Genomic DNA, 16479 nt, shown 5'->3' with positions numbered 1-16479 from the left:
GCTCTAGAGCCCTGATTCTAGCGCTTTCCATGGCCTGACGACCAGCTTTCCTGCCTCAAAGGGAAGTCTGAGAATGGTCAAAGAGCCATGACAATCCCCGCGAAGAGTTCATGCCCTCTTCTCTTTCCGCGACCTGCTGAGGTCTGAGCCCGATTTCCCCAGCCCGCCCATCTCAGTCACCATTGGTCGCCTCCTCGCTGGCGTGACTAAGACCCGGCCCTCTTCTCGCTGGGACCACTCTGAGGCGATCTGCGGAAGCTGAGGGGCCTCGGAGGTGGGGCCGGGATGCATCCTGGGCTTTGTAGTCCACCTGCACAACTACAGCCAGAGAGCGGGGCCTCACGACGTGGAGAACTACAATCCCCAGCAGCCAGGCGGAAGTGGAGTGAGGGGGGCTCGCATCACGTGGGCGTTCGGCCTGGGCGGGCTATTTCTCAGTGCGGCGGCGGCGGCGGCGGCGGCGGCGGCGGCTCCCGGGACCGGGGCCTTTTGTTTGGAGCGGCTGCGGGGAGGCCCCGGAGCGGCGAGGCCGGCGGCCTTCCCCAGCTTGCTCGGTCCCGGTCGCCCCTCGCGGGGGTGGGGGGCCGCCCCCTGGGCCGGGCATCTGCTCAGGCGCCGCCGCCCCGCCCTAGGCCGGCCCCGCCCGGCCTGAGGGGAGGAACCGGCCGGGCCTCGCCGCGAGGCCCAGCCACCTCCGGAGTCGCAGTCTCTGCTCTCAGTGCTCCGGATCGGAGGCCGTCCCTCTCCCCTCGGGCCGACGCCATGAAGATCAAAGATGCCAAGAAACCCTGTAAGATGGGGGCTGGGGTCTGCCGGGTTGGGAGGGCATCCTTGGGCCCCGTCTGAAAGCCCCTTGGCTGGGCGGCCTGCTTCCAAGCCCGTTGCTTCTCGCCGGCGCCTAGTCCGGGATGGGGGCGGAGGGACCATTTCAGCCACGAGTTCGAGGCTTCCGTCCTCCCCATCCCCCCCTATTCATGCATGGTGAATGCCTGCCGCCCCCTAGCCTTTCCTCCCACTTTCTCTTCGAGATCTGGGAGGTGCCAGAGGGAATTTCTGATTCGGATTTTGTCAAACTAGACTAGTCTCCTCTCCCAGCTCCCCCTGAATTCAGGTTGAAAAGAGGCGGTCGCGGCTGTCAGGTTGCGGTCGCGGCTGTCAGGTTGCGCTGGCGGCTTTTAGCACCTGTTTTTAGGGATTTCCGGGCTTCCTGCTGGTGTCCTTGAAATGCCGGTGGGTTCCTGGGAGTTGTCACTGTTGTTACAGTTGGAGCTTTCAAACGTACGTGCATGCAGTCTGCCAGCGTGTAATTGCTTTGGCTTGTTTTTGTTTGGAATATCGACTAGTTCACGTTTGTTTTAGAAAACGCAGATGAACAAAAAAGATAAAGTCACCCGTATTCCCGGCACCCGGAGCGAACCACTGTTAATATTACGGTGAATACCCGTAGAGACCTTTCTATGTATGTACTTAAAAGAAAATTCTTGCTATGCTTTTAGAAAGGTCGACTTTCATTTGCTTCCTTTTATGTTTAGTCTTTTAAAAACCTTTTATTCCAGTAATTGACTTATTTAATCACTCAGCCATTGTGATTGTCACTCTTAAGTATTGCCTCCCAGAAGGACTAGGAATGTGGGGATTCATGCTCATCGTGTTGATGCTTTTGCTGTTTTTGCAGTGTTCCATGTGATCTCTTAACTGTTAAGAAATCCTCAACTATAAAACAGGGCGGTGACACCTTCCCTGCCCGTCCATCAGGGTTCCTGTAAAACTCACCTGAGAGGCAACAAGCCAAAACACTGTGAAAACTTACAAATGCCTATTTAACTGTAAGGTAATTTGGTCTTAACTTTACAGGTGAGGAAATTGAACTTAGCCCCAGAGTAACTTTTCCAAGGATATACCCAGCCATGTGCTATGAGGTTCATAACTCTAAATGGACTGACTCATAATACAGCGTTCTTTCTCCTGCACCCATAGGGCATTGTCTAAGTACTTTATCTGGTAGTTTCATCTGTTAATTAAAATTTTTTAAATTTTTTTTATGATAACAATAGATCGTGTCATAGTTGTTCAAGAAGTCTATAAAATAGTGATAATATAGAGAGACTTCGAATTTACGTTTGCTGAGTTAAACTAATGCATCTTGAACAGGTGCAGTAATTAGAACACTTGGACATTTTCCCTCATGCATACGTTTTCTCTGCTTCTCTTAGAATTTCCATTTGATGAACAGTGTATGACCAACTCAAATTCTAACTCTTCTGGCGGTGATTATTTTCTTTTGTCATGATAGTGATTTGATTACTTATATTTGAACAAACTAATAATCAGGTATAAGTACCACCCCCTTCAAAGGTGTTTTAGAAAAGATTATAAAGATTATTATGAGAAGTTCATAAAATAGGGCCAGTCATGGTGGCTCACACCTGAAATCCCAGCACTTGGGGAGGCCGAGGCAGAGGAATCGCTGGGGGCTAGAAGTTCGACACCAACCTGGGCACTGTAGCGAGACTTCATCTCTACAAAAAATATATATTATAAAAGATTAGCTGGGCATGGTGGCACATGCCTGTAGTCCCAGCTAAAGTCTTAAAAATACATATTAGGTTGAGAAATAAGAGAATACCCCCTTTTTTTCTCAAATAAGTTGATTATTACAACATTGTGTTACGTTGTGAGACCACTAATCTTAAAATTTAATCATGGTGAAAATCTGGTCAGTTACTATGATGTAGAAGCCTAACATTTTTATATGCAAAAGGTGACTTTCCTGTCTATTGTTTGTCGTAAAAGTAAGGAACATCACGTTTGTGTGTGGGAAAGGTGTTTCAACCATGAACTGTCCCGGATAATAAAAAATAAGGCCGGGCACGGTGGCTTAGGCCTGTAATCACAGCACTTTGGGAGGCCGAGGTGGGTGCATCACGAGGTCAGGAGTTCAAGACCAGCCTGACCAACATGGGGTTTCTTTTTTCTTTTTTTTTTTTTTTGAGACGGAGTCTGGCTCTGTTGCCCAGGCTGGAGTGCAGTGGCCGGATCTCAGCTCACTGCAAGCCCCGCCTCCCGGGTTCACGCCATTCTCCTGCCTCAGCCTCCCGAGTAGCTGGGAGTACAGGCGCCCGCCACCTCGCCCGGCTAATTTTTTTTTGTATTTTTAGTAGAGACGGGGTTTCACCGTGTTAGCCAGGATGGTCTCGATCTCCTGAACTCGTGATTCGCCCGTCTCGGCCTCCCAAAGTGCTGGGATTACAGGCTTGAGCCACCGCGCCCGGCCCCAACATGGGGTTTCACATGGTGAAACCCCATCTCTACTGAAAATAGAAACATTAGCCGGGCTTGGTGGCATGCGCCTGTAGTCCCAGCTATTTGGGAGGCTGAGGCAGGAGAATTGCTGGAACCCAGGAGGCAGAGATTGCAGTGAGCGGAGATCATGCCATTGCACTCCAGCCTGGGCGACAGAATGAGGCTCCATCTCAAAAAATAATAATAATAATAATATTTTAACTTTAAATCACTCAGGTTAACAAAAGATATATTTGTTTTGTTTTTGAATACCTGTATGGGTTTTTTGGGCATAATTATAACATTTATTGATCATATAGTGTGTGTATGGCATTTTCTTTATATGCATTGCATCATTTAACTGCATACTAGAAGAAGCTGTATATTATATTGGCTAAACAAGTGACCTTGGCTTCGCATGTGTTCTTACATTATTCACCTAAGTGTTTGAAAATATTGCTTCTAAATACATTACCAATATCTTAACAGGTTATATACCGAATGCACATATTAACCAGAAAATTTAAAAAGGAATTGATTTTATCCTCTAAATTGTGTAACTGGAAGATTAGCATTTGAAATTATGTGTTAATTCAACCCCAGGCGAAGGAAGGAGAAAGTCAATCCTGTGTTACTCTCTTCCCTGCCTGACATGATTTCTTAGGGTACAGGTTTTTAAGATTGTGTTTGGATTACCTGTATAGCACGTAACTGGATTAACAAAGTGATAGTAAAAGGTGATACATATATTTAAGTGTGATGTGATGTAGGTTTTGAGTTTGTTCTTTATTACCCCAAGTAGTAAGGTACTTGAAGTTTTTGTCAAGACCAGAGAAAATGGTATAGCATGTATTTGTAGTTTGTGTCTGTGTCATTTGATTGGCCTGTTTGTAAACTCAGTTGTAATATAAGAGTCATCACTCCCAGTAGATAGTTGGGGTAGTAGTTTCTAATATAGCTCCCCTTAGAAAGAACTAATTTACTAAAGAAAAAAACACCTGAAGCTATCCTAAGGAATCATAATCCTGAAGGTGTGAAGGTGATTATTTTCTTAGTCTATTTCATAACAAAAACCATTTTTGTTTGGAATGATTATTGAGAATAGTGAAATGTCTTATCCAAGAAGTTGAAGCGTTATCTAGAATATACCAGCGTACATGCTCACTTTAGAATTTTGTTCTTTAAAATACCCTATGTTTTGAGCATTCTTCACGTTGGTTTCCCTTTATGCCTAAAGAACAATTAAGTCCTGATTTAGTTTAGTGTCTCTCCACACCCCCATTTTTGTTTATTTTTTTTGAGACGAGGTCTCACTCTGTCATCCAGGCTGGAGTGCAGTGAGTGCAGTGGCGCGATCTCAGCTCACTGCAACCTTGGCATCCCAGGCTCAAGCAATCATCCTCCCCCCTCAGCCTCCCCAGTAGCTAGAACTACAGGTGCTTGCCACCATGCCCAGCTAATTTTTTTGTGTTTTTGGCAGAGATAGGGTTTTGCCATGTTGCCCTTACCAGGCTGGTCTTGAACTCCTGAGCTCAAGCGACCCTCCTGCTGGGATTGCAGGCATGAGCCACGTTCCTGGCCAGGATCCCTTTAGTCTGAAATCTGCATGGTACCAGTAGCAATTAAATAGTTCTTTTAGTGATTGTTCCCTGTTTCCTTAGCAAACACTTAGTAGGATACCAAGTTTATCACACCTTGTTAGAAATTAACAGTCTGCTCTTGTGGCTAGATAGCTTCTGCTGTTCAGTATTTTAAAAGGTGATTGGACAACATTTCTCCTTTTGTATATATAATGCGTCTAGTAAGAAGTAGCACTTCATCCTTGTAGTAGTTTGAGATATTTTTGCTACATATGGGGAACTAATGTCAACTCTCATGAGACCACTTGAGACATAGAATAAGAGCTATTATTTTGTTAAAGGCAGAATAAACAGATCATGAGAGATTCTAATAATTTTCACTGTCTGGGACTGTATATTGGCCACCATCAAAGTGCTTACATTTGTGTAATGTGTGCTTTGTTTTGCTTTTTAAATGTGTATTTTGGTTCTTTTTTTTTTTCCACCTTAGCAAGGAATGTTTTATTCTGGGAAAAAAAAAAAATATATATATATATATATATATATATATATGTTTAGGTTATATGCTGTAAGTAGGCTGCTTATGCACTGGTGACCTACTTTTCAAGGGTCTCTTGGCCAGAAGCAACAAAGCTATAAATATGTAGATACTTGCTTGATTTCTTAGAAAACTGATATTTTTCTTCTTTTTGTGAGATGGAGTCTCGCTTTTGTCGCCCAGGCTGGAATGCAGTGGTGTGATCTCGGCTCACTGCAACCTCCACCTCCCGGGTTCAAGTGATTCTCCTGCCTCAGCCTCCCAAGTAGCTGGGATTACAGGCACATGCCACCATGCCTGGCTAATTTTTGTATTTTTTAGTAGAGACGAGGTTTCGCCATGTTGGCCAGGCTGGTCTCAAACTCCCGACCTCAAGTGATCCGCCCACCTCGGCCTCCCATAGTGTTAGGATTACAGGTGTGAGCTACCACGCCCGGCCGGGAAACTGGTGTTTTTCTTACCTGATGGAACTATTAGGTAGACCTGTGGTTGTATTTGATATCTGTGTATTTTCTCATATTTTCATTGCAAATAAGTAAAATTTGAGCTTCATGCCCTACCCTTATTTTGGTGACAATATATCAATCATAAGTATTTTGTAGAAATACTGGAAAATATATGTTGGTAATTAGACCACTTACTGAATGATAGGAATGTATCATAATTGAGAATTCGTGTCTCTTCTGTTCGTGCTGCCTTCTTTGTGCCTTTTTTTTTTTTTTTTTTTTTTTTGCCTTGCTGAGGTTCTGCATCTCGTGCTTTTTAATGGTGATTATTTTTCTGGCATAAAGAAATTACTTTCTGAAGTCTGTTGAAAGGATTTCAGTGTAAAAGGTGGCCATTACCAGCCACCAGCTTTTCTTTTTTCTTTTTTTTTTTCTTTTGAGACAGAGTCTCGCTCTGTCACCCAGCCCAGGCTGGAGTGCAGTGGCGCGATCTCAGCTCACTGCAAGCTCCGCCTCCCGGGTTCACGCCATTCTCCTGCCTCAGCCTCCCGAGTAGCTGGGACTACAGGCGCCCACAACCGCGCCCGGCTAATTTTTTTGTAATTTTTAGTAGAGACGGGGTTTCACCGTGGTCTCGATCTCCTGACCTTGTGATCCGCCCGCCTCGGCCTCCCAAAGTGCTGGGATTACAGGCGTGAGCCACCGCGCCCGGCCTTCTTTTTTCTTAATTGAAGTTACAGCAGGGCTGAGTTCTCTTTCAGTCCCTACTTTGTTGATTTAAGGAGAAAATTGTCATAACTGATATATGCTAGAAATAATAGAAGGAGCCTGCAATTTTCTGGTTTGCATATTATGGTTACTATGAAGTCATCATCTGCAGGATAGCTTCTCTAGTTTACCTTTCTTTAAAAACCACTTAAGGAATGAACACATTTGTAGTAGACTATATGCGAAATGAGTCTTGGGCTTTTTGCATTGTTAACTTTTTAAAAAACCTACCTCTTCTGGCAGTAACTTAAGATAATAGTGTCGTTTTTCCAATTTAATTTACAATATTTTATAAAACATTGTGTTTCTCTAGTCTAATACAGTAATAAGTGAGTCACAAGTTTGAAATTTAATAATTTGTTTATGAGTTCGTAGTTATGCCTTGTGTACACGTTTTATAGTATTCTGAAGTATTTAATATAGTTTAAAAACACATGAGGACCAGGTTCATGCCTGTAATCCCAGCACTTTGGGAGGCCAAGGTGGGCGGATCACAAGGTCAGGAGATCGAGACCATCCTGGCTAACACAGTGAAACCTCATCTCCACTAAAAAATACAAAAAATTAGCCGGGCATGGTGGCAGGCGCCTCTAGTCCCAGCTACTCAGGAGACTGAGGCAGGAGAATGGCATGAACCCAGGAGGCGGAGGTTGCAGTGAGCCAGATCACGCCACTGCACTCCAGCCTGGGTGACAGAGCAAGACTCTGTCTCAAAAAAAACAAAAAGCAAAAACCACACATGAGAGATTTAACATATGTAATAAGATAAAATATAGCTTTGTTTAGGAAGTTTTACTTTTTGTTTAAAGTTTTTTTTTTCTTTTCAGTACATCATAATGTTCAGTGAAGTTTTCTTTTGGTTGTTTTCATGCAAAAAAACATGCCTGAAAACCCTTTTAAAGAAGCAGTGGAAGGATTTTGTTTTTCATCATTTAATGATTTATTATACCTAGATAGCCATTTTCTTTCTTTGTGAAAATGTCAGTAAACATGAACATTTTCACGTACTTCAGACTTTAAAAAGAGGATTTCAGTCACTTATGAATGAGCCTTTTTACTGCCAGCTCTGTGTGTGTGTGTGTGTGTGTGTGTGTGTGTGTAAAATACAGATTTATTATCCCTCATCTGAAATGCCTGAGACCTGAAGTGTTTAGTGTTTCAGATTTCAGTTACGTTTGGGTTTTGGAATGTTTGCGTTATACTTACAGATTGAGCATCCGTAATCTGAAATTTGAAATGTTCTGTTGAGCATTTCCTTGGAAGCCTTATGTCAGTGCTCAAAAGGTTTCAGATTTTTGATTTCAGATTTTTGGATTAAGGATATTCAACCTTTACAGATATTTTGTCACTTTTTATGTGTTTGTCTTTAATGCTTCACTGTATGTGTTACTGAGTAGCCAAAGTATGTATTTTGGAATTGATTGTTGATATACCTTTGGAGTCAGAATCTTTGGCACCTATTCATAGATTCAGAAAAGCAGATAATTTATTTCTCTAATGTTTAGTCTATAAACTTGAACTCTTTTCCTGGATGTTAAAGTTCCTTTGAAACTTAATTCATGGTTTTGTATAATAATTCAAAGTTCTTTGTGTAAGTGTTAATTGAGATTTTTGCTTTTGAGAATGACAGTATTCAGATATTTATAAACCTGGGAGCAGAGACTTTTGGCTGAAAGTAAAAATGGCATGAACTTTAAACTTGGTGATGTATTAGCTTTGTAGTTTGCTCCCTGAGTAACATTTTTATATTTGCATGTCTGTTTTAACAACCTATGTTTATTTGACACAAAGCACAGAAAGAAAACCTGCAGATATTTTCTAAAAATATATTTTGAATTTTGAAAAATAAAGGTTTTTAGCTTAATCTCACCTTGTATAAATTTTTTTATCCTAGAATGTACTTGATATGGCAATAGTGATTTCCACCCCTGCCCCACAAACTCTTCTAGAGTCCACCGTCAGTTAAATAGGAGAATTCATTTTGGCTATTTAATATCAGAAGGATGCCTTTGTTTTATCTAATGCCCGTTGAAAAGTGTCCTCATAACATGTTTAAACAGACTGGGACTTTTTTTTTTTTTTTTTTTTTTGAGATGGAGTCTTGTTCTGTCGCCCAGGCTAGAGTACAGTGGCGCAATCTCGGCTCACTGCAACGCCTGCCTGCCCGGTTCAAACGATTCTCCTGCCTCAGCCACCTAAGTAGCTGGAATTACAGGCGTGCACCACCAGCCTAGCCAATTTTTGTATTTTTAGTAGAGACAGGGTTTTACCATGTTGGCCAGGCTGGTCTCAAACTCCTGAACTCGAGTGATCCACCCACCTTGGCCTCCCAAAGTGCTGTGATTACAGGCGTGAGCCCCACGCCCGGCCAGATTGGGATATTTCTGAAGGAATCTCTGGTTTATGGGATAAAGAGACCTGCTCCTATTGTTTTATTTCAGTGTGTTTGTCTAAGCAAACACCTGTATGAATTTACCCTGTGTTAGTATCTCTGCTACCATTCATTTCAAGCATGTGTTACTTAAGATGGCCTTCGTTAGCCGGGCATGGTGGCTCACGCCTGTAATCCCAGCACTGTGGGACACCAAGGTCAGGAGATCACAAGGTCAGGAGATCAACCCCTTCTAGCCTCACAAGCCCATTCTATTCTATCGTCATTTCATAACCTCTTCCTTGTAGGTTACAAGTCGCTAGCCCGACTCTTAGAACCTCTCATTTCCTTTCCATTGTGGAAATCTATCCTTAAGGAAATCACTTCTCAGTGTTCCTTCTGCTATTCTACTATTCCTCAGCGATTGTTCAGGCCCCCTTCCTTCCTTACACATCAAACTCGGGGATTTATCCCTGCCCAGGATTGGCAAATTGACTTTACTCATATGCCTCGAGTCAGGAAACTAAAGTACCTCTTGGTCTGGGTAGACACTTTCACTGGATGGGTAGAGGCCTTTCCCACAGGCTCTGAGAAGGCCACCGCGGTCATTTCTTCCCTTTTGTCAGGCATAATTCCTCGGTTTGACCTTTCAACCTCTATACAGTCTGATAATGGACCGGCCTTTATTAGTCAAATCACCCAAGAAGTTTCTCAGGCTCTTGGTATTCAATGTAGCCTTCATACCCCTTACCATCCTCAATCTTCAGGAAAGGTAGAATGGACTAATGGTCTTTTAAAAACACTCCTCACCAAGCTCAGCCTCCAACTTAAAAAGGAGGACCCTGTGAAGGATAGAGCCCAGAAACTTGCCAACCAAGCAAGTCATTACGCTGAACCCCCTTGGGCACTCTCTAATTGGATGTCCTGGGTCCTCCCAAATCTTAGTCCTTTAATATCTGTTTTTCTCCTTGTCTTATTCGGACCTTGTGTCTTACATTTAGTTTCTCAATTCATCCGAAACTGTATCCAGGCCATCACCAACCATTCTATAGGACAAATGCTCCTTCTAACAACCCCATAATATCACCCCTTACCACAAAATCTTTCTTCAGTTGAATCTCTCCCACTGTAGGTTCTCACGCCACTCCTAATCCTGCTCAAAGCAGCCCTGAGAAACAGCGCCCATTATCTCTCCATACCACCCCCAAAATTTTTCGCCGCTCCAAAACTTCACTATTTTGTTTTGCTTTTCTTATTAATATAAGAAGACAGGACTATCAGGCCTCTGAGCCCAAGCTAAGCCATCATATCCCCTGTGACGTGCACATCCAGATGGCCTGAAGCAACTGAAGATCCACAAAAGAAGTGAAAGTAGCCTTAACTGATGACATTCCACCATTGTGATTTGTTTCTGCCCTACCCTAACTGATCAACGTAGTTTGTAATCTCCCCTACCCCTAAGTAGGTTATTTGTAATTCTCCCCACCCTTGAGAATTTACTTTGTGAGATCCACCTCCTGCCCGCAGAACATTGCTCCTAACTCCATGGCCTATCCCAAAACCTATAAGAACTAATGATAATCCCACCACCCTTTGCTGACTCTTTGGACTCAGCCCTCCTGCACCCAGGTGAAATAAACAGCCATGTTGCTGTCTCTGTCACACAACACACACAAAATAAGGTGAGGAGATCAAGACCATCCTAGCTAACATGGTGAAACCCCTTCTCTACTAAAAAAAAAATTAGTTGAGTGTGGCAGTGCACGCCTGTAGTCCCAGCTACTTGGGAGGCTGAGGCGGGAGAATTGCATGAATCCAGGAGGTGGAGGCTGCAGTGAGCTGAGATCATGCTACTGCACTCCAGTCTGGGCGACAGAGCAAGACTCCATCTCAAAAAAAAAAAAAAAAAAAAAAGACCGCCTTTCTTGCTAGTCACTAGACAAAACTGAGAAAATTTAGTCACTTTCTTCTGCTTATGTTGCTTAGTTATTTATACCTGTTTATAGGTGACATGATGAAAGTATTGTGTTTGGGCTCAACTTCCCCTGGCTTCCCAAATTACGGTCCAATGTCATTTTACTTTTTTAAAAAACTTTTTTTTCCTACACTGGGAAGTACCTTTCCAGAATACAGAATACTGTTTCTTAAGATTATCTGTGATGTAGCTCCAGATCTGTAATTTGAGTTTCAAATATAAAGATGAACGAACTGTTTCTCCAAAAGAAGATAATGAGGATTAGTCCTTCCTTATATTCAAACTTTTATGCTAATTTTAGTAAATGTGTAAATTATAAAATGGAGAAATGTATAGACTTCTTTCTCATTGAATTATATGTTCCTGGTCTTGTAATGGCACACACATATCAAGTAAAATGAGTAAGAAAGTAGAATTTTAGAAATAATTTATGACAACTTTTACATAAAAACTGCTAAATATATTTTGTTGCCAGACATTTTAATCCATGTATCTTGAGTATTAAACTCTTTTTGAGTCTCTGTCATAATAGTTAAGATCCCAGAGAATAGAAATATATATTTTTAGGATGGAATCTTTTCACTGTCACTTAACAGTTTGACCTCAGGCAAGTTTGTAATTGCTTTGCCTCCTTGTCTAAGTGATACACTTAATAGAGCAATCTCATAGTGGGGGTATTGAGGATTAAATGAGCCTGTATCTGACAGCTACTGAGCACTCAGTAAATGTTAGCTGTAATTCTATGGAGAACTGAATCAGTTGTGTTTTAAACTAATTCTAAAAATTTGAATTTTGTAATTCTTAATATTATAATACTGACTTTCCTTCCAGCCTTGGGAACAATTGTAAAATACTCCTTTGTATCTGTGTGAGGATTATGGCCAATAAATATAAGGAAATCACGTTGTAAAACTGAATGTCATAGCCTGAAGGAATCAGGTGACCAAAGCCAGTGATTTTCAAATGCCATTTAGATCTGACTATAGTATAATCTTCCGAATATATGCAGTATATAATTTTTAACAGCATCCCATATCTCACTCTTCAAGATTATTGTCCAGTGCCTCTGAGGTAAGAGGTCAGGAATCTGTTTTTAAATGATACGGTTTTTGTAAATGGTCTATACCATTTTTTTCAAGAGGGTGTTACTTAAGATGGCCTCTATTGCTGGCCTTACTTTACAGGCACATCTTAAGCAGCTCATTTATATCATCCTGTACACTGCCAAAGTAGAAAGTTTGTTCGCTTTCTAATTTGAAGGTAGACTGTGCCACTCTCTTACTTAGAACATCAGTAGTGTTCCCATTGTCTAAGAGGTTCAAGTCTAAGCTCTTTAGCTAAGTGTGCAAGGTCCTCTGTTTCCTCAGACTTCCCCCTTTTTCTAGTTCCTTAACTGTATTGACCTATGCCTCTTAATGTGTTTTATTTATATTCCCCTGCTACATTGAGCACTCCTTCAGGGCAGGTATTTTATCTTATTCATTTGCATTCCTGTTTCCTGGTGTAGAGGAGATAATGATTATTTACTGAAGGGAATTGCTTTTTGGGTTTGTTTATGACAGGATCTCACTCTGTTACCTAATCTGTAGTGTGGTGCAAACATGGCTCACTGCAGCCTCAGCCTCCCGTTACTGGGACTACAGGTGCATGCTGCCACGCCCAGCTAATGTTTAAATTTTTTGCAGAGATAGGATCTTGTTATATTGCCAAGGCTGGTTTCAAACTCCTGTCCTCAAGCAATGCCCCCCACCTCAGCCTCCCAAAGTATTGGGATTTCAGGTATAAGCACCATACCTGGCAGGAATTGCTTTTTCAGGAGATGCTTTTCTCCTGGGTTACTTGAAGTGATTATAGGCCAGTTTTACTGTATTAAAATGTTTATAGAAACAAAGATTTTCATGCCCTTAGTGATGACCTATTTATTGGGGGAAAAAAAAATGATCTGAATTTTTTCTCATCCCTGGAGCACATGGTAAGTATATAGTAACTGAAAAGGAGTGCCTACCAGGCCAGGAATGAAAAGATCCTGGGTCAACTCTAAGCACCCTATATGTTTTTAGAAAATATATTAATGAAACTTTGAAGGGAAAAAGGTGAGTTCCACATGGAACATGTGTCTTACCCAATACGTATTATTGCATGAATGCATGACTCAGAGTAAATGAAGTTTGTGACTAATTAACTAGTTTCTAATTTGTGTTTCTAAAATGGATATATATATATATATAAAAAAAATTTTTTTTCTTCCTCCCATAGCTTTCCCATGGTTTGGCATGGACATTGGGGGAACTCTAGTAAAACTCTCATACTTTGAACCTATTGATATCACAGCAGAGGAAGAACAAGAAGAAGTTGAGAGTTTAAAAAGTATTCGGAAATATTTGACTTCTAATGTAGCATATGGATCCACCGGCATTCGGGATGTACACCTTGAACTGAAGGATTTAACACTTTTTGGCCGAAGAGGGAACTTGCACTTTATCAGGTTTCCAACCCAGGACCTGCCTACTTTTATCCAAATGGGAAGAGATAAAAACTTCTCAACATTGCAGACGGTGCTATGTGCTACAGGAGGTGGTGCTTACAAGTTTGAAAAAGATTTTCGCACAGTAGGTATCTTTTACTCAAAACTGAAAATTGATACGTGTTCGTTTTTAAATATGAGAGTAGGTTTCCATCTAGCATGTTCTTTAATTCTCCCTGCACATGCAGTGGGAAATATGTATCCGTGATTGCCTTTCACTTAGGGCGTTTTAAACACTTATTTGGGGTAACTAAAAATTGCCCAGATTTAGCCATGTTGTTGCACATAATATTTGGTAAAACTTGTTTAGGGCTGTACTACAAAGCTATAATAAAAAGGGAATTTGGGGACTTTAATGAATTTGGCAGTGTACAAAGCCAGATATAAATGAAACTTGAATTATTTTCACTATTGTCCTACATTTACATGGTTTTTGGAATATTGCTTATTCAAATAATATTAATCTTCCAGGGCCATCTCCTTCCCAAACCCTAAGTTTGGAAACCAGTGTCTTTTGGTTAGTATAATAGACACCTGAATGAAAATCTGTTACCCTTTTTTTTCCTGTTTTTACACTGTCAATCCTGCCATGTTCCTGTGTCAGATGGGGTGATTTGAATGGATATGGCAGGAGAACTATGAGTATTGGTTTGAGTTATGTGCTGTTAGCAGTTTGCCATCTTCTAGTCTTTTCCATTAGAATGACAGTTCAAAGAGTGGTTTGCCAGGCTTCTAGTCTTTTCTATTAGAATAAAGCGTGGCTCTATTTAGGAATACCACTGAAATTTGTTTTTCTTGAAAATGTAAATGTGAATAATTTAATTTCTCAAAATCGTAAGAAAATACTGTTAATGGAATATAAAGGCTGATGTGGAAGGATCACTTGAGGCTAGGAGTTTGAGACCAGCCTGGGCAACATAGCAGGACCCTGTCTCTACAAAAAATAAAAAAATTAGCTTGGACCGGGCGCGGTGGCTCATGCCTGTAATCCCAGCACTTTGGGAGGGCGAGGAGGGCGGATCATGAGGTCAGGAGATGGAGGCCATCCTGGCTAACACAGTGAAACCCTGTCTCTACTAAAAATACAAAAAATTAGCCAGGTGTGGTGGCGCACACCTGTAGTCCCAGCTACTCAGGAGGCTGAGGCAGGAGAATGGCATGAACTCGGGAGGCAGAGCTTGCAGTGAACTAAGATCATGCCACTGCACTCCAGCCTGGGCGACAGAGCGAGACTCCATCTAAAAAAAAAAAAAATTAGCTTGGCATAGTGGCCTGTGCTTGTAGTCCCAGCCACTCAAGAGGCTGAAGTGGGAGGATTGCTTGAGCTCTTGAGATTGAGGCTGCAGTGAGCTGTGATTGAGCCATTGCACTCCAGCCTGGGTGACAATGAGACCCTGTCTCAAAAGGCATATAAATAACTTAAATGGCTCATAGAAGTGAGACCCTTATAATTTGAGGTAACGATCTATAGTACTGTATGAAAAGAGGTGCCTTGGGAACACAGAGGAGTAACAACAGCTAGAGAGTTGAAGAGGTTCCCAGAGGAACTGATATCTAAGCTGCAATATTTTATAACAAATGTCTTATAATACACTTTTTACTAACCTGAAATGATGAATTTAATAATTTCAAACTAGTACTCAAACTATAATATAAAGACAGGAGATTAAGGTATCAGTGATTAATCAGAAGTTAACCTGTCAGTGGATAGATTAACAAACAGTATGATCATTCCAGAGGACATCATGAAGTAGTTATATGCTTGCACCTATGCCTAGATTGATCATGAATACCAAAGCTACACATGCCAGATTGATACAGTATGTTCTATTGGAAAATCAGATACCATAAATGGCATTGCTGTTGTTGACATGACCCTCCAGCATGCTAAACAAACACTTGGTAAAATTCCAAACAGTAAGAAGTACAATATTCCCTTGCTTTATATGGTGGTTCGTTTCCTAGCAAATATAGTATATATTTAAAACTATGTGGGTTGGGTGCAGTGGCTCACGTCTGTAATCCCAGCACTTTGGGAAACCAAGGTGGGCAGATCACCTGAGATCAGGAGCTGGAGACCAGCCTGGTCAATATGGTGAAACCTCATTTCTACTAAAAATGCAAAAATTAGCCAGGCATGGTGGCAGGCACCTGTAATCCCAGCTACTCGAGAGGCTGAGGTGGAGAATCGCTTGGACCCGCGAGGTGGAGGTTGCAGTGAGCCGAGATCATGCCACTGTACTACAGCCTGAGTGACTGAGCTAGACTCCATCTCAAAAATAAATATGAAGGGGTGGCCTGCCCCTCCACACCTGTGGGTGTTTCTCGTTAGGTGGAACGAGAGACTTGAGAAAAGAAATAAGACACAGAGACAAAGTATAGAGAAAAGCGGGGGCCCAGGGGACCGGCACTCAGCTTACAGAGGACCCACGCCGGCACCGGTCTCTGAGTTCCCTTAGTATTTATAGATAATTATCTTTACCATCTTAAAGATAAGGGAGTGGCAGGACAATAGGATCGTTTTTAGGGAGGAAATCAGCAGTAAGACATAAGAACAAGGATCTCTGTGACATGAATTAGTTTAAAGGAAAATCCTGTGCCTAGAGATAAACCTTTTAGCAGCATTGTTTCATCCTATCACATGGGGATAAACCTTGGACAATACCTAGCTTTTCTAGGAACAAAGACACACCCTGCACGCCCAAAATCCATTCAACCTTGAGTTACCACAGCACATGTCTCTTGCAAGGGCAAGGTTGGGGGTAGGGTCACAGATTAACAGCATCTCAAATACAGAACAAAATGGAGTCTCTTATGTCTACTTCTTTCTATATAGACGCAGTAACAGGCTGATCTCTTTCTTTTCCCCACATAAATAAATAAATAAATAAATAAATCCATGGGACAAATACTTTTGTATTTATATACACTGACAGGTAAAATAACTTTGTTCTTCTCTAGCCTCAGATAATTATAAATAATTTTCCTACTGCCA

At 41.8% G+C, this 16479-nt stretch overlaps 1 protein-coding gene across 5 annotated transcripts in view; it reads left to right on the top strand.

The window, feature by feature from the left end:
- The first annotated feature begins 253 nt into the window (after positions 1–253).
- PANK3 (pantothenate kinase 3) overlaps positions 254–16479 on the top strand; it is a 65956-nt gene continuing 49730 nt past the window's right edge. For all 5 annotated transcript variants that reach the window (XR_013394998.1, XR_013394999.1, XR_013395000.1 and 2 more), the window contains exons 1-2: positions 254–790; positions 13217–13569. Coding sequence is in view for 1 of the 5 variants with exons in the window: in XM_015141376.3 (XP_014996862.2) it covers positions 286–790; positions 13217–13569 (858 nt within the window). In the remaining 4 variants the exon portion in view is untranslated. The remainder of the gene's footprint in view (positions 791–13216; positions 13570–16479) is intronic.

The sequence above is a fragment of the Macaca mulatta genome, chromosome 6, assembly GCF_049350105.2.
Source record: "Macaca mulatta isolate MMU2019108-1 chromosome 6, T2T-MMU8v2.0, whole genome shotgun sequence".
Lineage (NCBI taxonomy): Eukaryota > Metazoa > Chordata > Mammalia > Primates > Cercopithecidae > Macaca > Macaca mulatta.
The sequence above is the reverse complement of the archived record's forward strand: the minus strand, read 5'-3'. Positions and strand labels throughout refer to the sequence as shown.